General features: G+C 55.8%; 1 protein-coding gene across 5 annotated transcripts in view; it reads right to left on the minus strand.

Moving 5' to 3' along the window:
- Nucleotides 1-21,186, minus strand: part of PDGFRB (platelet derived growth factor receptor beta) — a gene marked incomplete at its 5' end in the record, with an annotated part of 39,017 nt that overhangs the window by 12,321 nt on the left and 5,510 nt on the right. The window contains 11 exons of one of the 5 annotated variants that reach the window (XM_082381449.1): nt 359-453; nt 2,893-3,104; nt 3,538-3,661; nt 4,994-5,109; nt 5,817-6,009; nt 6,553-6,724; nt 6,840-6,967; nt 7,688-7,954; nt 8,482-8,805; nt 9,925-9,970; nt 10,209-10,363. In XM_082381449.1, the coding sequence (XP_082237575.1) occupies nt 359-453; nt 2,893-3,104; nt 3,538-3,661; nt 4,994-5,109; nt 5,817-6,009; nt 6,553-6,724; nt 6,840-6,967; nt 7,688-7,954; nt 8,482-8,805; nt 9,925-9,964 (1,671 nt within the window). Of the gene's footprint in view, nt 1-358; nt 454-2,892; nt 3,105-3,537; nt 3,662-4,993; nt 5,110-5,816; nt 6,010-6,552; nt 6,725-6,839; nt 6,968-7,653; nt 7,955-8,481; nt 8,806-9,924; nt 9,971-10,208; nt 10,364-13,704; nt 13,794-21,186 lie in introns of those variants that run through there. The other 4 variants (XM_082381450.1, XM_082381451.1, XM_082381448.1 and 1 more) reach the window with 4 other exon arrangements.

Genomic DNA, 21,186 nt, shown 5'->3' on the forward strand with positions numbered 1-21,186 from the left:
TCAGTAGAATCCTGGGAGTCTCTGTGGGTCAGAGTTGGAAGAATGCTGGAGCCCGTGCAGTCCACCCTGAAGGTCCCATGCCCCGTGGCTGCGATGGGCAGGGATGATGCCTGAGCAGGACTCTGGATGGAAAGCGGGGTGCACAGCAGAGACAGGGCACCCTGGATGGCCTGGACCAGGCCCATGTTGCCCAGGCTGCTGGGGTTGAAAGCAGCTCAAACACCCAGCATCACTTCACACCTGAGCTCCACGCTGGGCTCCGACCATGGTCCGATCCTCCAGCAATAGGGGATGGCAGGGGGGTCCATGCAAAAAATGGTGTGCCAGTCTGCACCCATCAGGCAAGGGTGGGGCTTACCTTCTGCCAGAGCATGATGAGGATGATGAGGGAGATGATCGTGAGGACCACCAAGGCCAGGATTGCCGAGATCACCACCACCTTGAAGGGTAGGGCTGGAAGCAGAGACGAGAGCTGCTTATGAGCAAACAGGGCATGTGGCAGCTCCCCTCCCTTCAGTCAACCTCTGGCACCACAAATGTCTCTCTGCCCATCCTGACCAGAATGGAACCAGCCCCATCCCCCTTTGGCCTATGATGTCAGACCCTTAGCCTCTCCCCTCTGGGCCACACCTCCAGCCCCTTGCATAAATACCCCATGGCCTTCAGTTAATTACCCCTGGATCACTACTGGCCTCCAAATCCCTTCAGCCCTTGCCAGGGTTAGTCTGGCCTGTCTGCCATAGCTCCAGATTGGATGCAAGCTCCTGACAGCTGGGCTGTGGTTTACCTCTCCTCTGAATCCACACCCTCACTGGGGCTGTCACTGCTAGGACAGAGCCTGACTGAGAGGCCAATGGACCCAATAACTGAGCTCCCACAGCCTGAGGCATCCAGACTGCAGAAAGGAGCCGGTTTCCTCTCCCATAGTGATGGTAGTTGTAAAGTACATCGAGGTGTGGGCCAGGGAACTGGGGTAACCAAGTAGGGCCAACTCTGGGTGCCCCCCCAAGCCCTGAGTCTCCTCTACCCCCAAAGCCTCAGCCTCTTTGCTGCACATACCCACTCCTTCCCACTCCCTCCACATCCACCCTAGCCAGACCCTCACCTCCCCTGTTCTGCCCCTCTGGCCACCCATGAAGTCCCCTGGGAACTCACTCCCTCCTCCCGTGTCACCCTCCTGCCCTTCTCTGCTCGCTAGAGAGCTCTGTCCCTCCTCCTCAGGGACCCAGACCAACATCACTCCTCTCCTCCTGTTCCCCATCCTGGGAAGGAAGCCTGCATCTTCTAGGGGGTCATCTCCAAGTAAAAAGAGGGGCCTCCATCCAGCCATGGAAATTCCCCGTGGGCTGGTACATGGCTTCCCCCTCAGTGGCACACAAAAGTTTTACTTCTGCTTTGCTCAGAGCTGGTCTGCAGGTGCCCACTTGCTCATCAGGGATATGTGTGCATGTGTGGGAGTGTGGGTGAGATAATGCATTCAAACCCATCACCCATCCCGCCACAGGGCAGGGGGAGGCAGGTCTGCGTAGAGCAGTATTTGCCTGTACAAGCCCATGGACCTACCTAAGTGTAGGCATAAGTGTGTCCAAAACACCTTGTACAGCCTTCATAGCTCTGCTTGCACTGGCTTCTGCCTTCTCCTGTAGTCCCCTCCCTTACTAGTCCCCTCCCTTACTACTCCCCTCCCCCTTATCTCCTCCCCCAGCCCCTAAATATATACACTCTGTTCTCCAGCCAGGTTGAATTCCTTTCATTTCTCTGAACCCACTTTGCCTCTGGGCTTTTACAGAGGCTGTTCCGTCTGACCAGAGCACTATTCCTCACCAGGCTAACTCTAGTTATCTTTCAGGTATTGACCTAAAGCTTCCTTTTACCAGGACACTTTCCTGAATCCCACAGCTGGGTATGGAGCCCCTTCTCCCTTTAGGCTTTCCCCCCAAATGCTGACCCCCACAGTGAGGTTGCCTAGTTCCTTGTCTGCCTCCTCTCTGGACCGTAGGCACTAGTAGGACAGGCAGGGCTGGGCCTTCTCCAGTGAGAAGCTGCGATCCTGTGACTATTTACTGCATGAGGAAATAGGTGCATAAATGAAGCACATGCACACAGGTCCATGCAGGCACAGGGACTGGCAGGTAGCAAAAGCATCTGGGCACCGTAGGGACTGCTCATACGGATAAGAGTTATGCATGGATGTGTACCTGCTAACAGACATGCATGGCACAGCAAGCATATATGTACGGGGACTGGGTTGCACAGTTTTACAAAAAGGTGTGCTGCGTCTCCACGCTCACAGATGTGTACTATGCCAGTGTGCACACGGGCACGGGAGTTGTACATCGTCTGCACACTTGCATGGGGATTGTGCACCTGCATGTACACGCCTACAGACGTACACACGTGGGTTTATATACCTGCCCGGGGATTGCGGTGCTCATGTACATGGTTTACAAACATACCCTCAGTGGGTTTACACCCATAAACATGCTTGTGTACATGCTTACAGACACACGCTCTAGTTTTATGCGTGTATGTGGGGATTGGGCATTCTTCATTACATGCTTTACAAATCTACACTTGCAGGGTTTGCACCCATGTCCAGGGATCAGGCATGCTCGCGTACACAGCTTAGGACATACATACAGTGTACATACAAAAGAAGATAGCACTGCTCATTGTCATGGTTTATACACACACACTCGTGGATGTACACATGTGTGCCAATATTGTGCTGCTGTGCAAATGCCTGGGAAGATACACCCACAATGCTCCCGAATGCCGTGGCCCTGAATGCTGACTTTAGCCTGCTGTGGGCACACAGGCACAGTTCCAAGTACAGCAGGGTTGAGGTGGGGGTGAGGGGTCGTCAGGGGCTACGGAGGATGGAGGACTCACAATGTGGCACCACGGTGACCTCCTGAACGTCTTGGCCCAGGAGGTTGTGCAGCGTGCAGCGCACTGACAGCGGCTGATCCACACGGCGCAGGCGCAGTGTGCTCACCACCTCGAACTCCTGCTCCTCTGCCCAGTATGTCACGTTCGTCTCCAGCAGGCTCTCCTCCTCGGAACTGTTCCCCAGCGGCGTGGGAGGCAGCTCCAGCGGACACCTGCCGGAGAACCAGCCAGGTCGGCTTCCAGTCCCTTGCTTCCCTATGCAGGTGGGAAAACTGAGGCCAAAAGCAGGTAGAGCCACGGGGTGGTGGTGGAAGGAAGCTGGGCGTGTCCAGTTCCTTTTTCCCACTGCCTGGTCCTGAGCTGGTTCCTCCCGTGATCCCTCAACTGACCAGCAGGGGCGCTCCTACCCCAGAATTGAGAACCTGGATTGCAAAATCCACTCCCTTCCATTGACCCTCAGGGTCAAGGTAAGGAAAGGCGACAATTTAGGTCATGCCGAGCATCTCCAAGAAGCCACATCTTCTAGGATATGGCTCTAGCCTGGAACAGTGTTCCCAGAGGAAGGTGTTGGACTAGATGACCTTCATTGGGTTCTTCCAGTCAGCTATGGGTACCCTGGGAGACCCTGGCCCAGGGTCTGCTCACCTTTTGAGGTCGCTGCAGGTAGACCAGCTGAGGTGTGGCTGGGGCATGCCCCGGCCACGACAGCGGACTGTCTGCTCCCCGCTGGCAGGGTGGCTCTCGCTCAGCTCCAGCACACGGACAGGCACTGCAGGGAGAGGGGCACGGGCCAGGAGGTGGAGAGGTCAGGATAGACAGTCAGTAAGAAAGGCCCTCAGGGAGGACCTGGTCCGAGTCTCCCTTGGGGGGAGGGGAGCTTCAGACTGCAGGTGAACATTAAATACCAGGAATCACCATGTGAAAACTGACAGATTCCCCTTCTGGGTACTTCAAAGGGAAAATCTCAGTAGGGTGCTAGTCTGTCTTTAACACCTCTCTGAGATTTGCTAATCTTCCCTTTTAACAAAGAGAGGGCAGGCCTCAGGATCAGAGCCCTGGACCTGCAAGAACATGGAGTTAGAATTTAATAGCACTGTTTTGTTTTCTCAGAGTTTATTTTAGTGGTTGCTTTATATTTATGACATGTGATGCTGATTTTCCATCTACAGTGGAGAAGTTCACTTTTCATTCAAAATAAATTTATTTTTAGAAAGTCAATTCACAAAACATTAAGTCATAATCGTGTCATTTCTCTGCTCAAAATCCTGCAGTGGCTCTTCATTTCAGTCACAGTAAAAGCCAAAGTCCATACAAGCACCCAGGAAGGCCTACACGATCTACCCTCTCCTGTGCCCTCAACTGCCCCGTCTCAGCTCTGACCTCATCTCCCACCGCTCGCCCCTTCACTCTGTTCTGGCTACACAAGGCTTTCTGCGTTGCTCCTGCCTTTGCACTGCCTGGTGTGCCCTTTCCCCAAATAGCCACTTGGCTAATGCCCTCACCTTCTTCAAGTCTTCACACAAATGGCATCTCCATGCAGCCAATCTTGATCATGCTATTTGAAATTGTAACTCTCCTCACTCCCCTGCCCCCAGGACTCTCTACCCTCCTTACCCAGCTTTTCTGTTTGTTTGTTTTCTTTCACAGCACTTGTTACCTTCTAACCTTGTACATGGTTTGCTGTTTTTTCCCCCTACTTTTGAATGTTTATCTTCCCCGCGCTGGGATGCAAGCTCCACAATGGCAGGGCCTCAAGAACCTTGAACGGACTGGCATATTGTAGTTGCTCAATAAATATCTAATTAGTAGTGTAGTGTAAATGGTGTGTGAGAAGGAAAAATCATGCCACTGGGATGTGAATGCCTGAGGTTTTGGAAACACCAATCTAGCCCAATGACCTTCTCATAAAGCTGGGGAAACTGAGGCCCAGAGAGGGGATGTGCACACAGCAGTGCTCAGTGTCAGAGCCTGGCCTAGAACCCAGCCTCCTGAGTCCTGGACTCTCTCTTCTCCTCCTCCTGTTGGTGGATGGACAGTGGAGGAATGGTGAGAGAATGGGGGTGGGAGGAAAGGAAGGAAAGCAGGGTGGAAGGCTCCTCACCGTTGACCTGCAGCTGGAAGGAGAGCTGGGCTTCAGCATCCTCATGGAAGGCCCGCATGGTGTAGCGGCCAGCCTCAGCCACCTTCACCCGCACCAGTGTCAGTTCTGACACATACCTGATGAGGAGGACAGGCCAGGAGACCCAGCTGTCAGAGCTGGAAGAACTCCTACAGCCCCCACCTTCCTTGTAAAGACAGAAAAACAAGGTCCAGGGAGTGGAAGGGGAGTGCCAAGGTCACATGGGTATCAGCAGCAGTGCCAGGACTTTTGAATCCCCACCCATAGGCAGCTCCAGTGAGCCGAGAGGGAGGGTTAGGACGGATGGGGTGGGGGGCGCGGTGGAGGGGAAGCACCATCTCCATCCGTCCACACCTCATCCCTTTCAGAAAGGCCTGACACTGCTTTATCCTAACATGCAGCACCTCAGTTCAGCCTGCTAATCTCCAGCCTCAGGGCCACCATTCTTGCATAGGTGGCAGTGGCCTGCCTGGCACCCTCTTCTCCAGTCATCCTGCCTTTTTCTCCGTGGCTGCTTCCTGCTGACTCCACCCATCACAAGGACAACTAAACATCTGGGTGATCGTATGACCAGCGTCCGTTTTCCCCTCTAGACAGGAAACTCTAGGAAGGCTGGAACTGTCTGTTCTGGTCTATGCAGCATCCCCAGTGCCTGGCACAGGCCCCTGGTAGGGCGCCTGGCATGTAGTAGGCTCTCAGGAAAGATGGGCCTCGATAGGTTTGCCAAGTAGCTTAAGGCTGTGGGCTGCCTGCCGGCTGCAGAGAATAATAACTTCAAGAATGAAGAGGACAGGCAGCTGCTCACCGGGTCTCAGACACATTGCGCGTAGACAGCGCAACCTCGCCGGCGCCGGAGTCACCCAGGGTCCGGTTGTCCTTGAACCACGTGACAGTGGGCGGTGGGTAGGCCTCGAACACCACCTGCAGTGTCCGGCTGCGGTGAAGCTCCGCGAATTGTACAGGGTCCAGCTCTCCCAGCAGCCGCACGTAACCGCTCTCTGCAAGGGGCGGCCGTCAGGGGCGGGGCTATGCCCGGCCTCCAATGGGGCTGCACCTCCTGGGGGCGGGGCCTCAGGCTTTAGGAACTGAACCAGCGATGGAGTTACCAGAGTTGGGGTTCAGGTTGGGGCTGTGATGGACTGGAGCAGGAGCCGAATTGGGGGCTGATATTGGTTTGGGGGCTGGATTCAAGATTGGGACTGGGGTTGTAGTGCCCTTTGGTGTGTTCTGTCTCAGGATTGTGGTGGAGATGAGTTACAGCCTGGCTGAATTTGGGGATGGGGCTGCCTGGGCCAGGGATGGCAGCTGGGATTTAGAAATCGGGTTGGGGCTCGGGTTCTGGCTAGGTGGGAAGTCTAGGTTGGGATTAGGATTGGACTGGGGGCTGGTACTGTGCTTTGGTTTTGGTTTATCCTGAAAATGGGGCTTTGGTTGGCACTAAGGCTGAGATGGATTAGAACACGGCTGACAGTACCCCAGGGCTGTGACAAGGTCTGGGTCCAGTTCAGACTGAGGGCTGGGGGTAAGCCTAAGGCACACACCGACCACGGTGACATTGATGGCCTTTTCATCTCGATGGTCGCTCACACTTTCTGATACATTGCAGATGTAGGTCCCTGAGTCTCCCAGCTCGGCGCTGGGGATGTGCAGGATAGAACGTATGTGGGGCATTTCAAAGAGGAAGTCGGTCACTGGCTCCACCAGCCGCCCACTCTGTAGGGAAAGTTGGGGCAAGCCACCCACATCAGGAAAGGTCCAAGAAGTCAGGCTACAAGCTGAAATATCCATCCCTGCCTGTCCCTTCCTCCAACCCATGGCCCGGCATTACCTCCATGCGTGGGTATGTCCACTCAAAGTTGACCACCTCATTCCCAGTCACAATGCACATGATGGTGATGTTCTCCCCCTGGCGGACCACAGTCTGCACCGCATTCACTGAGACGTTGATGGATGACACTGGTGGAAAGAGACTGGCTTAGGGCTGAGGAAGTCACCCCCCAGCCACCAGCACATCCGTTTAGGGAGGGGGTGGGGGTCCAGAGAGGGAAGGGATAACTGGTGTGGAAGATTCACTCTTTCAACAAATATTTATTAAATACCTACTATTCTAGGCACTGGGGCTTTAGCAGGAAACACAACAGACAAAATTCCTGTCCTCACGAAGCTGACATTCTAGAAGGGGTAACAATTTTGAAATCAAAGTACTCTCTGGGCATCTGAGTACAGAAGAAATTTATTGAGCACAACCACGTACTCTCCATCTTCTGTTTTATTTAATCTTCACAATAATCCCACTAGGTAAGCAGTCAGTATTATCCCCATTTTACAGAGGAAGAAGCAGACTCAGAGAGATTATGTGTCTTGTGCAAAGTCACTCAGATGGGGAGTGGCAGAGCTGGGATTCAAACCCCACTGGTTCAAAGCCTGTGCCTTTGCCCACTGCAGTATACAGCTCAGCTCCACCACTAATGCTTCCTGTGACCTTGGACATACTCCATCCTCTTTCTGAGCCTCAGTTTTCTCATCTGTAAAATGGGGCAACACACCTGCCTTCCAAGGCTGTAGTGAGAATTCAGTGAAAAATGGAATTGCACACTGTATTATCCAAAAAGGTCTGTACCTCTGTGGAGGGTCATACTTGCCTCTGCTGAGCACCAGGCCAGAAAGGGGGCTCACCCTGGAGGCTGTAGACATAGTAGGCGTCTGAATCCACCTCCCTGTCCCCGATGGTGGTTTTGCAGACGTAGGTCTTGTCCTCAAAGGTACCAGAGAAGCCACGTTGGTGGTCATAGGCGATGGGCAGCGGGACATCCACCTTCTTCTCATGCAACGTCACCACCAGTCTCGGATCCGTCACTCGGCATGGAATTGTGGTCTCAGTTATTTCCGTGAGAAAGATGAATAGTTCCTCGGGGTCAACCGGGAGGAAGCCCACAGTGGGATCTGCCATAGGTGAAGCCAAGAATATGAGTCAGAGGAGCTGGGTTTCTGGCTATGCCCTGATTTGCTCTGTTACCTTGAACACGTCTCTTTCTCTCTCTGGGCCTCAGTCTACCCACTACAGAATAAACATGCTCGCAGAGGTCCCTTCTAGCTTTAGCATTTGATATGGACAGCACTGGCCTGAGAAAGAAGATAACTCGCAAGTTGAAGGGCAGCTGGTACCTGGAGCTTGGAGAATGGGGAAAATGAGATGTGGAGGCCAAGAGGGTGCGTACTGGAACCAGCTGAGAATGCAGAGTTCTTAGGAACCAGGAATGGGGTGGGCTGGCAGGGAGCAGACAAATATTCAGAGCAAGGGGTGGGAGTGAACATACTCCTGGACTGAACCAGGCTGGATTCCCTGATTCATCTGCATTTCTGAGACAGCTGTATTTCACCATATCAGTAAGGCACTTTCTGAGCTTCCCCCAGATGCCTGCAGTTGAGAAGAGGAATAGGGAGTGAGTACACAGTCCGGGGGCCCTCACCTGGCACAAAGATGTAGAGCCGTTTTCGCTCACTGGCCTCCAGCCCTTGGGAGCCTTTGTAGGTACAAAAGTATTCTCCTGTGTCTAGCCCAGTGACATTGGTCAGTGTCAGCACGCTGGAGAAGGTGCCATCCTGGGTCGTGGTCATTTCCTGTGGGGGCTTCTGGGACATCCGTTCCCACACCACTGGAGCTGGACCCGAGCAGGTCAGAACAAAGGTGCTGGAGAGATTGAGGACAAGCTCTGGCCCTGGGGGTGTGATGACCAGGCCGCAGGAGGCCTGTGGTCCCAGCAACAACAGCAAGGGCAGCAACAGCACCTGGCCTTTGGGAGAGGAGGCATCAGACATCAGGGCACAAGAGCATCAGCACCTCTCCCCACAGCTGACCCTGAAGAACACACCTCCCTAATCCATAGAGAATACAGACTGGAACCCATGGCTCTGAGACCTGCTTGCCCAGGGCCTGGTCTCCAGGGACTCCTTCTGGCCTCCTGGCCTCTTGATCTCAGTGCCTAGAGACCCCCAGCCTTGGAGTCCTTCTGCAGTGCAGCTTTCAGGCTGCAGGCATGTTCTCTCAAAGGCATCAGGAAATCCTCGGGAAGCAATTCCCAGGCCTCCAGTTCCTGCATTACTTCCCAGGTCACTTTCTGAGCCTCTTCCCTGCAGCTGCCCCAGATGTCCAGGTTCTGCCCCAAAGCCCAGAGACGGCCCTGCTTGGGGAAGTGGTGGCCAAGGTAGTCCAGAGTGAGGCAGACTGGGGCACGAAAGATACTGAGGCCCCTGGAGGCTGAAGGGGACTGGGGATCAGGGGATGTCAAGTGATTGGTTTCCCCTCCCCTTGCTGACACCCCCCCGGGGAAGGATTCTGTAAGCCTCGCCCTCCCTACCCTGGCCCACTTCAGCAGGGAACATGAGGTGAAAATAAGCACCCACTTAGATGGGTGGGTGCTCAGCCAGTGGGTCAGTCATCTTTGAGTGGGCCTTTGGCTGGTCACTGATTGCCTGGTCAGCATTGATTGCCTGGAGAAGCCCACCCAGACTTGGGAGCTTACAGCCAATGATGGGTCCAGGCAGGGAAGGGGAGTCCCCCACTGGAACCAGACTGGCCGGACTAGCACCAACGAGTGCCGACAAGAGATGGGAGACCACGGTGACTGTTGGGGAATGGGGTGGGGACTGCTGGTGAGGGGACATGCGGTGTGGAGGGCCAAGCCGAGGATTTGAGCTGATGTCTCTGGACAGGCAGAGGTCGACTGAGGCCTCTGAGCTGAGGGGTGGGCAGTGGAAAGAGACCTCCACTGAGAGCAAGTGGAAAGGCAGGGAACTGAAGGTCAAGAGCAGAGCAGTGCCCGGGCCCTGGTGCTGGCATGCACCACCCCGCCAGCTCCAGGTCCTACTTGGTGGCTCCCCAGGCCTTCTACCCCTGCCCCGAGTCTACCTACCTTTGAGGACAGGAGCTTGCATGGCACTCGGAGGCCGCATGGTATCCTGCAGAGTTAAACAGGGGTCAGGGCCCAGAGTAGCCAGAGGCAGCGCCAGGGCCCATCTTTGCCTGGGTCCTGCAGAGCAAGCCCCAGCCTGAGCCACCCAGCCTCTGGATCCCTCGGGCTAAAGTCAAAGGCTACTCATAGCCCCCACCAAGAGGGCACTCATGCCCAAGGAGCTCCCTCCCTTGTGCCGGGCCCCTTCACAGGGTGCCTGGACCCTGCTGTGGCTCTGCCTCTACCTCCCTGATGGCCTTGGCTGAGCCCCCTGCTTCTCCCCGGGCCTTGGTTTCTCTGTATGCATGTGGGGGGTGGGTCTCCGGCTGGATGGTGTCCAGGGGCCCGCCAGCTCTAACAGCCTGTCCTCCGGGTGACAGTTCCAATACCAGGCTCTTATCTGCCAGGACAAATATTTGGGAAAGTGTGATGAAAGGCCTAGGGGAGAAGGAGGGGGTAAGCCAGAACCCAGAGAACTCCCACAGCTCCACAAGCACAACAGGAAATGGAGGCGGCGTTGGGGAGGGAAGCGGGGGCTGTGGAATGTGGGGGGCACCCCCCCGCACTGGCCCCCTTTACTCAGCCCCAAGCTGCCCAGGGAGGCCCAGGAGGGAGGGGCGGGGGGCTGGGCCCAGGGGAGGCCACCCCGCACAGCGTGGCTTCGGTGGTCCTTGGAAACTGTTGAATCCAAAGCCCCCACCCACACCTCCAGGGTCCAGATGGGGAGAGTGAGGCTCTGAGAGGGGAAGAAGTTTGCCCGAGGCTACACAGCGGAGCTTGTCCTGGAGGGAGACAAAGGGACTGCAATGATTGAGGTAGAAAGACAAAGACGCTGAGAGAGAGAAAGGAAGCACCCGGTGACGGAGGCAGAGGGAGACAGAAGCAGGGACATGGAGAGCGATGGATCACACTGCGTGTGTCTTTGCCCTACCCGTGCCCTTGGCAGCCCCATCCGAGGGTCCAAAATAACCATCAATAGCCAGGCTTGCAAAGGTCTGACTGCAGGATCAACAGGAAGAAGGCCAGAAGTGGGTGGGGGTCATAGAGCAAGAAATGTGGGAGAGACCAGGTGACAAGGCGACCGGGAGAGTGGGGCTCCCGCCTTCCCTGAGTGGCTGCCCTGCCTGGCCCGGCTCCTAAGGCCACACACCGATTGCTCCCACTCCACTCTCATCTCATCCCTTTCAGTCCCCATTCCAGGGCTGGAATCTGGGTTTGAGCCCCAGAAGGGCTACCTCCTGCACCGTCACTATCTCAGTGGCCTCAGTCTCCAGCTCTCAAAATGGGACGATGGCAAGTATCCCACTTACAGGGCTGCATTTACACGTTAGTCATGGGACACAGGCAAGGGCCCTGGCTTGGGGATCGCCAGTCTCAGCTCTGCCCAGCGCCCTAAGAAGCTCCCTGGATGAATCTGCTCTCCTCCTCCTCGTTCTCCCCATCCCTTCAGACCAGCCTGCCTGAGGGTCCCCTCTCCCGGTTGCTTTAGACTCAAAACCCAGCCAATCTGAGGCCCCCTCCACAGTGCCCTCCTCTCCCATCCCTCCTGCCCCAGCCCTCCAACTGGATGCCAGGCCTCTTCCAGCAGGAGGGAGCAGCGCCGTGGCGGAGCCAGCATCCACCACAGAGGCCTATCTGTCCCTTGGTGGGTGCCCCTCTGGATCCCCCCTTCCTACCAGAGATCTCAGCCAAAGAAAATCGTTAGCAGCGGAGGCTGGGGGAGGGGGTCATTTCAGCCTCCCTGCCCCTCCCCTCCTGGCCTCCCTGGCTGGCCACACTGTTTATTATTCTAAAGGAGGAATTTGGTCGGCTGGCCTGGAGATGGGAGGTCACGGCAACTAGGACTGGCCTGGCTCTGGAAGGCTGCGGGCTGGGCCCCTGGGTGGGCAAGCGGCCTCCCCCACCACCCCTGACCCTGGCTCCTCTCCTGCTAGGCCTGGCGCTAAGGGGGCTTAGAGTCCCTGAGACTCTGAGCTGGGAGGGGCCTTCTTGAACAGGCAGCACAGGCCCAGAGACAGACAGAGTCATGGCCCTGTAACACAGCAAAAAGACAGAATCAGGCTGCAGGGAGAGGATGGGCTGGGCAAAGGAGCTCAGGGAGAGTGCAGCCACCTTCGGGAGAGTATGGACACCCAGGGATCTTGGACTGGCTTCTCTCTTTATGAAATGAGCATTTCACATGGGGCTTCAGACCTACTCTGAGACTGAGTGTGTCTCCAGCCCTCTCTGGGACTCAGTTTCCCCATCCACACAGGGAGAGGTTTGGATGGGTCATCTCAAAGAGCCATCCTGCTCTAAAACTGCCAGAGAGAAGATTCTAGTCACTATTATTCCTGCCAGGGTGGTTTGGGGACATGGGGACTGATGAGAGGAAGGGCAACATTCCTGAGGCTGACGTAGACTGAGAATCCATAACCCATCTCATTCCGTGGATTCAATCCCCTGACCATTTGGTCCCAGATTTGCTGCGTGTACTTTGACAAGTTGCTTCCGTCTCTGAACTTCAGTCTTTCAGATGACTTCCAGACAAATAAACGGGTGATGTGGACACTCAGGAGGTGGCAGGGGGAAGCGTGGTGTGGGCCACAGGCCGGTGGACTGGGAAGAACCAGAGCGGGGCTTGGGACATGACCTCCTGGGCTATCTTGGATGTTTCCCTGACACCCCCAGTTGTCCATCCAATGCCTTATAGACTTCTGTGCTTCCCAGGGGCTGCTGTATTTCCAGCCGACCCCAGAGGGGCCCAGGTGGCTGATATGGGGGTGGAGGACTTGCTTGTGACCACTGCCCTTCTTCAGAGGCAGGGCTGCGCTCCAAGGAGGAACCACCTGGGACAAGGCGGGTGTCATAGTCAGGGAGGAGGCATTCCCCTTCCTGCCACACTCTCCTGCCTGGGGAGGCCCTTGGAGCAGAGAGAGGGAGGGGACCCTCAGAGATCCCCCCCTTTGCACATGAGGCGAGTTCTCGTGATTCCTCCTATTTTGGCCAGGTTGGGGGTACAGAGGTCCAAAGATGAGGTAATTGCCCAGCTCCTCACAGTGAGTCAGAGGGACCCCCCACTTGGTCCAGGGGAGAACCCCAAGTGAGCAGAGGACCCCAAGCTCAGGAGAGCAAGCGTGCTTGAGGAGTCACTGTCAGAGCCCCAGCCTTCTCTCCTTCCTGCTCATACAAGCTTCCACTCCTTTCCCACCGCCTTAATCTAAATAAATCCAGTCCATCTTGGCCACATCCGCTAGCAGCAGCTTCCCTCCCTCGGGGTCCCGAGTCTCCCACGACACAGGCAGGCTGGGGGCGGGGGTGTGCTGCATGGCTGCCAGTGGGGGAGGCTTGCACACGGAGAGCACGTGCACACACAGCACAGGCTACTGCCTACGCGCTCGTTCACACACTGCTCTGAAACACACCCGTGTGCAGCGGGCCCTGTGTGTGCCCAGCCCTCACGTCGGCACCAGACACGTGCACGCCCACACATGCACGCACGCAGCTCCACGGCGCCCAGACTGCAGCCTCTGTGCTCTCCCACGTGCCCATGTGAGGTGTGCACATGCGCGGCAAGTCACACATATACCCGGCACAAGCAAAGCTGTGCACATACAACACGCACAGAGCATGTGCACACGGTACCCCAAACTCACCTGAACACACATGCACATGTGGGCACAGACAAGCCACAGATCCAACACGTGTTGTGTACTTACTGTGCCAGGTGCCGTTCTGAGCACTTGACACAGATCTACTCACTTGTTCCTCAGACAACACTATGAGGTAGATACAAGGATCGTCCCATTTTAGATGGGGAAACTGAGGCAGAGAGAGCTTATGGAAGTTGCCTAGGAACACAGAGCAGAGATTGAGCCAAGGCGGACTGCTCTGCCACCATTACTCTGTTTACTGGGTTTGGCTGGGCTGAGGCCAGCGGGGACTGATGGAAACAGACCGGACTGAGGTTTATCCAGCCCAGAATGACAGGACTTGGTGATCTGATGTAGGGGGGCTGGAGACAGAGGTATCCTAAATGAGCCCCACCCCTATTTCTGGCTTAGAGTACTAGGGGGCAGGAGTGTGTGTGTGCTGGAGGCACAATACCATTTTCTGAGATGAGAATGTGGTGGAGTAGAAGGGTTGGGTGCTGGCACTGAGCTGGTTTAGAATTTGGAGGGGCTGTGCATATCTGAGTGGACAGAGGGACACTCAGTCTGGAGGTGCGGAACAGGCTGGGCAGAAATAGCAGTGAAATGGGGATGGGAGGAAGCCCTGCTTCAGGGAGAAGCGGGTGCTTGAGGCCAGCAGTCTTGGGCCAGGGATGCTCTGAATAAACAAGATGCCAGAGGGAGGAGGAGGCCCGGCCAGCCGTGGGGTCAGAGTCTTGGAATGTCAGAGCTCTGAGGCCCTCAGGGACCAGCTATCTGATCCAACCCCCTTACCGTGCCCCACTGTACAGATGGGGGAACTGAGGCTTGGAAAAGGACAGGGATAGGTCTCAGTGTTTTGACCTAGGCAATCCTGGGCTCAGTTGGCCAATGAGGCGCTGAAGCACACCTGACTGGGTAGCCCCTGCCTCCAGCCCCGGCTCAGACGTGAGGCTGGCGGCTCAGGGCCTAGGGTTCAAACCACAGCTGCTGCTCCCTCCCTCCCCACAGCATACCAACCCCCCCTTGCCACACACAGACCTTTATATCACCTTCCCTGCATCGTCCCAGCCTGGTGGGGATTGGAAACAGACTCAGAGGAGGTGACTTGCTAAGTTGCTGGCAGAAGGGGGACACAGACTCCGGTCTCCTGCCCAGTGGTCTAGTGCTCTCTCCTCCACGCCACAGACACTTCACAGCCCCTGACACAAACTTCGGGGACAGATCCCTGGCTGAGAGTAAGGGATGTGGGTTCTAGCTCAGCTCTGTCACCTGCCTATATGGTCCTGCCCCTCTCTGAGCCTCAGTTTCCCCATCTGTACACAGGGTGGGCAGGGCTGTCCTAGGAACACTTCTGGGGCTGACATGGTGTGACTCTCAGGACCCTGCTCTGGAAGAAGCTGTGCTGAGTTAGAACGCTGGGGTGGGGGTGGGATGCGGGGGAGGGGCCCTAGCCAGGATGTCATGACTCAGCTCGAAGAAGGCAGCCAGCTCCAGTCCTGGGCGTGTGTAGGGGCAAGAGGCATCTGGAGCCGGAGACTGAGTCTTCCCGTCAGCGGTTGGGAAAGTACAAGAGTGATGGCAGAGAGTGTGGCCCATGTGGGCTTACCCCAAGTGGGCTGAGTTATAGGTACAATCTTGCAACACAGGTAGGGGAATCCCATCCTGGGAGCCAGGAAGGAGAGCAGTTTCCGTTGGATTGGGAGATAGTTACGGGCAGCGGATAGAAAGCTGGGAAGGGGCTGAGGCTATGCGGCTCCCACCTACCCCTCTCCATCCTATGCCCCTTCTGCCGCTAAAGGTCCAGCACTCCACCCTACACACTGAATCTCCCCACAGACCTCAGGATCACATGGAGGTCAGAGAGGGTGCGCAACCTGCCCCAAATCACACAGCGATGCAGCTTGATCACCCAGGCCCAACTCTCTGCCACGCTGCTTCTAGACCCAGAGGACCTTCCTGCTTTCCAGGTACCTATGAGGTCTCCCAAACAAAGCAGCAGAAATCAGCTAAGTTGGGGCCTGGCATGGGATCCAGCTGTTCTGGAAGTCCAAATGAGTGGAAGAACAGTGCTAGTTCCATGGACCGTCAATCTGATGCCCCTACCCCTGCCCCCTCCAGCAGAAACTTGGTGGCCTCTGCCTGCCCCATTGTACCAACCCCTCCCCTATCACCTCCAGTCTGTCCCCTCCTGCCTGTTCTCACACGCTAACCAGAGGAACATTTCTGAAATCCCCATCTGACCATGTCCTTCCCTGGCACCTCCATGGCTCTCCATCCGCCCTAAGTAAAGGCCAGCTTCTTAGCCCAGCCTTTAAGACCCTTCAAGCCCTGGCCCTGCTGACAGATGGCTCATCATGACAGAGGGGGGAGGATGCTGTCCTCCCAGCTCCCCAGGGGCCCAAGTGAGGCCCCCATGCTCTCGTCACTCATTCTGTGCTCCTCTCCCCAGGAGGCCTCCCCGGGGACACAATGGAAAGAAATGACCTATTTTCTGGAAGTTCAAAATAAGATGAAACATCTGTCTGGATCGGAGTCAGGCTGATAAAGAACGGGCTGATCCCCCCGTCCGAGCCCCCGCTCCTGCGGCACACCCCCTCACCCGCACTTGGGCGTAGGGGGAGCAGGCCGAGCTACTTGGAACAGTTCATGGGAAAGCGCTCAGTGTGTGCCTCGTGGCCGCTGGGGGCCCAGGGGAGGGGGCCTGGGTCCCCACATGGGCTGGGAAGCGGCCCTGAGAAGGAGGTCAGGGAGGGAGGGAGGGAGGGAGGCCCACTGCACACGCCTGTCCACCCGCCTGCAGAGCAAACACGGCTTGCCTCCCCCGGCGCCTCGCTGGCCTCCCTGTTCATCCCCATGGCCACTCCCTGGCCCATATGGCCTGGCTCTGCCCAGGCCCAGTGATCCCTGGACTAGAGTCCTCTGGATCCCAGCTAGGCCCCAGTGGCCCCTTCAAAAATGAACAAGGACTTAGAAGGCCTTGAAAATCACAACAAGAAGAAGAATAACTACCCATGATTTAGTTCTTATCACCCAAAGCCTGGGCTAAGGCCTGAATGTGAATGATCTCAGAACAATCCATGACATCAGTGTTGCTTCCACATTTTACACACGAGGAAAGCAAGGCACAGAGAGGTCAAACCGTTTGCCCAATGATTTCACTAGTACTGGAGCTGGTGCTCGATCCTGGGCAGACTGACAGCACACAGGCTCAACACTCATGTGACAGCCTCTCTCAGGCAGGAGGCAAAGATGTCAAGCTTGTGCCTGGCACACAGTACGAGCTCAATATACAATTCACCAGGTTTATTCTTTCACCCTCTGTTTTCCAACCTCTCCTTCAGTCTCCTTTAGCCAGGTGAACCTGGCAGGATAAGTGGGGAGAAAGTCACACCATCTTTCACAGAGCCCTATAATCTTAGGGCTGGGAGGGGCTGTAAGTACTCCCAATTCACATCTCCCCCACCCTCTCTGCAAACAAAGGGGTTGTCCAGCCTCCAATTGCACACCTCCCATGATAGGGATCTCACTACCTCACCCGCAGCCCATTCCATTCTTGGACAGCCCAGGATCCTCAGAGGTCAGACTATTTGAAAATTTTTATTCCATTGAGCACAATCTGTCTCATCATATCCTCTACCCATTGGTCCTGCTTCCATTCACCAATGCCAATGCCCCCCACCCTGCAACAAGGACGTTTTTTCTTCCCATTCATTTTTCTGATGCTCCACAATCTGAAAACAAACAAAAGCCCTCACTAATTCAGAGCTAGGCACTCTGCTAAATGAGATGACCTGGGGATTTTGTTTTATCCTCACAACAATCCTGTGAGGAGGATACAATCATTATTCCCATTTCACAGAGGGGGAAACTAAGTCTCAGAGAGGTATGGCAACTTGCCCAAGGTCACACAGCCAATAAGTAATAAGCCAATGATAAGCTGGGATGCAAACTCGGGCCCATCTGACTCCAAACCTGTATTCTTAACTGCTCTGCTAGACTGCCTAGCTTCTGCCCAGAAACAGGTCTGATCACAGAGAAACACCCCCACATGGGTTCACCCTAATGGGGTCCACACTGAACCCAGGCTCTCAGGGACGAGGGATCCTCAGAGGTTACAGTCCTGACCCTCCCTCACTGAGGGGCAGAGTGAGCAAGGGATCTACCCCAGCTCACCCAGGAATTTGGAAGTCAAGTAAGGGTAGAGCTCAGAACCTTTCTGCGACGTCACTGCAGAGTCTGAGGGTCAGCGTCTAGGCTGAGGAGAGGAGTCCCTGCTGAGGACAGCCTGGGTCTGGCAGAGGCAGTGCCCAAGCAGGTCTCTGGTCTACCATGAGGCCTGTCCCAGACGCCTCTGAGAAAGGGCATCCCGGTAGTCAGGCTAGGTGCGTGGTCAGCTCTGTCACAGGCCTGCTGCGCTCAGGGTCCAGGCCTGCCCCTGCTGAAGTTCCAGCACCCCTTCCACTGTTCGCAGAGGGCCTGGGGGCCTCTGTAGCTGCAGAGTTCCAGGCCTCCACCATCCCTCGGCTGCCCTCCCTGAAGCCCGCCCTCCGCAGCCAACCCCCAGAGTCTCATCTCCAGCCGGTGCCATGGCAACAGGGAGCGTCAGGCCCTGGCAGCCAGAGGAGCCCCTGAGAGGGGTCTCAGGCTGAGGCTGGGGAGGGGGGCGCAGCAGGCGCAGACAAGCAAACCTTCTGTTCCCCTGGCTGCTGCCAGCCCGAGATCAGCCCTGGGCCGGGGTGGGGGCCACACATAGAATGGTTCTCAGAGCCAAGTGGGCAGGGGGCAGGCCTCGGCCGTTCAGACTGACCCACCAGCACGCGGCCTTCCCCCAGCAGCCCAGAGCCCGCACATCGGGCAGGGCAGCTAGCTAAGGAGAACCTGCCGCTAATTGCTGCCAATTACGGAGCATTGAGATTCCCCTCAGAGCCCTCCTGGGCAGCAGAGCCAGAGGGGAGAAAATGCCCACGTTTCACTCCCCTCTGGCTTTCCCAGCATCTGTTCTTTCACCCCTTCCTCCAGTCGCTCGCCCCGAGTCTCCCACTTAACTGTTACTCAGCCTCCCTGTGCCTCGGGTTTCCCATCTGTAAGTCAGGGCTCGTCATCGAGTTGTCAAGGCCTTTGAATGAGTTAATACAAGGAAAATACTCAGAGCTGGGCCTGGCGCACAGCCCTCGGCCAAGTCAGTGGCCACGTGACTGTTCTTCATTCACTCACGGGAGAATAAGTCACTCACTCATTCACTCACTCGCTGGCCTTGAGACCCCGCTAGGCTAAGCTTGTCAGCAAAGGATGCGTGTGGGAAATGGGGTGATGGGAAAGCCAGGAAGGGTAGCTGCACTTGTTATTGGTATTGTCAGCAGGCTCAGCTTGGGTGGGGTGGGGTCTCCTCCTGGCGCACTCAAGGATTTAAAGGCCAACCCAGGACCAGAACCCAAGTCTAAAGACTCCCAGTCCACTGTCTGCCAACCAGCTCTTTCTTCTACCTTTGTCTTGGCCTCTTAGTTTGATTTTTCACAAATGAGGAAACCCATCTAACAATTTGGGGGATGCCTTCAAGTTCCTCATATGGGATTAGGCTTCCAGTAGGTGCTCAATAGATGCTTACTCAGCATGAGAGATCAAATGGCTGTGTAGAGTCAGCTCTTCTGGTCCTCAGCTGCTCCCTAAAAACTCAGCATTCCCTGGGCTGGGAAACTGGGATAGGCAGGCGATGGTGACCCTTCCCCTCCAGGGAGGTGATGGGAAGGGCTGGTGAGGGGGCAGCACAGACATATGGGACCCTGATGCCAGCAGGCTGTGCCTGACGCCTCCCGGGGCAGTGAAAGCACATGGAGGGGCTCAGCCAGGCCAGGGGCTGCAGTCCCAGCTAGAAGCCACTTAATCCAGGTCAAAGTCCCAGTTCTACTACCTCATAAACATGTGACCTCTCTGAGTTTAACTTCCCTGAGTCCCAATTTTCTGGAAAACAGTAAAAGAGATATCCTTTTCCATTGCTGTGAGGGTTAGAGATGATGATGAAAGGCTCCTGACGTATAACAGGCGCTCAGTAAATGGTAATTATTATGATTATAGGACGATTTCAAGGCGGGAGAGGGTGGCCTTGAGTTGGGTTCTCTGGTGGACGATGCCAGGGAAGGGTATTCCACAGAAGCTCTGCATGAGCAGTTAGGGAAGGGGGAGATCGCGAGGCATCCGGGTGGTGGTGGCAGAGAGAGATCTGTTAGGCTAGAAACTGGGGCTCTTCAGCAAAGAGGCAGGGGATGGGCAGAGAAGAAGGGCAGAGGTCACTCTGGGAAAAGTTTGGGGTACTGAGTAAGGACTTGGGCTCTGCCCTGGAGGCACTGGGATGCCAACTTGTCAGGGTATTGACAGTGAGAGTAGGGGGCTAGCTGCTGGCTGGGCAGTGACAATGGTGCAACTCCAAGCCCTTATGGGGATGGGGGGCCTCCACAAAGGAGAGTGACAGGAGTAGGTTGGCATTTTGTGGGAGGGCGTGGATTAGAATGGGACAGTGGAGGCAGCGAGACCAGTCTCAGGGATGAAGCCATCTCAAACCCAGCCTGAACTCCCTGGCAGGACCAGCTATATAATTTGCGGGGCCGAGTGCAAAATATAAAGGCAGGGACCCTTGTTAAAAAACTATTCAGCATTTCAAGGTAATGCTAGGCCCTTCTAAGTGTGGAGCCCGCTGTGACTGCACATGCTGAATGCTCATGAAGTCACCCCTGTTCCCTGGACTAAAGGGGAGGCCATCTGTCTGTCCATCCATCCATCCATGCAGGCATCCACCAACCTGTTTATCTATCTCTCCATACACTTATTTATCACTCTTTCATTATCCATTCAGCAGAAAGGCCCCAGCCTGGGGCTGATAAGGACACAAATACAGTTAAGACAGGAGTAGCCCACGGTCCACTGAGTCACACCTGAGCCTTTACCTTTAGGGCTTCAGTGACAGGTTTGTAAATCTGAGCCCTGCCCTCTGGGGCTGACTCTGGAACTTCCCCCCCACCATCCATGACCACTTAGGCTCAGCCTCAGGAGTGGAGAAGCTAGAAGAGGGCGTGTCACAGACCTTATGATTCCACTTCCCAGGACAGAAGGTAACCAGGGCAGCAACAACATGTGAAACAGCCACACAAAGGCTGGCAGGAGCTCTCAGGGGCTAAGAACAGAGCTGGATGGAACCTCTGGGGTCACTGAGCTGTCCCCTTGCCCCCCACCCCATCACTTTATGTAAAAGGAAATTATGGCCAGAATGGAGAAGTAGTGTAACCAAAGGCTCCATGGTCCACAAGAGAGGTTCCCATCCCTCGTCGGGATGGTGTTGCTCCTTTTCAGCCAAAACTCTGCCCTGTGGCCTCACCCCGGGCAGAGCTGGAGCCCAAGCCCTGGACCACAGAGGTGGATGGTGAAGATTCAGCACATGCGCTGGCACAGAGGAAAGTCCAGACCTGCAGGCCGGGTCCTGGGCTCAGTGCTATCACTGACAACCTGTAGGACCTGAGGCACATCCGTCCTCTTCTCTGGACCTCAATTCCCCGTGCAAACAGTAAGGAAGTTGAACACAGTGATCCCCATGGTCCTTTTC

This window comes from Balaenoptera borealis (assembly GCF_965194805.1).
Source record: "Balaenoptera borealis genome assembly, chromosome: 2".
Taxonomy (NCBI): Eukaryota; Metazoa; Chordata; class Mammalia; order Artiodactyla; family Balaenopteridae; genus Balaenoptera; species Balaenoptera borealis.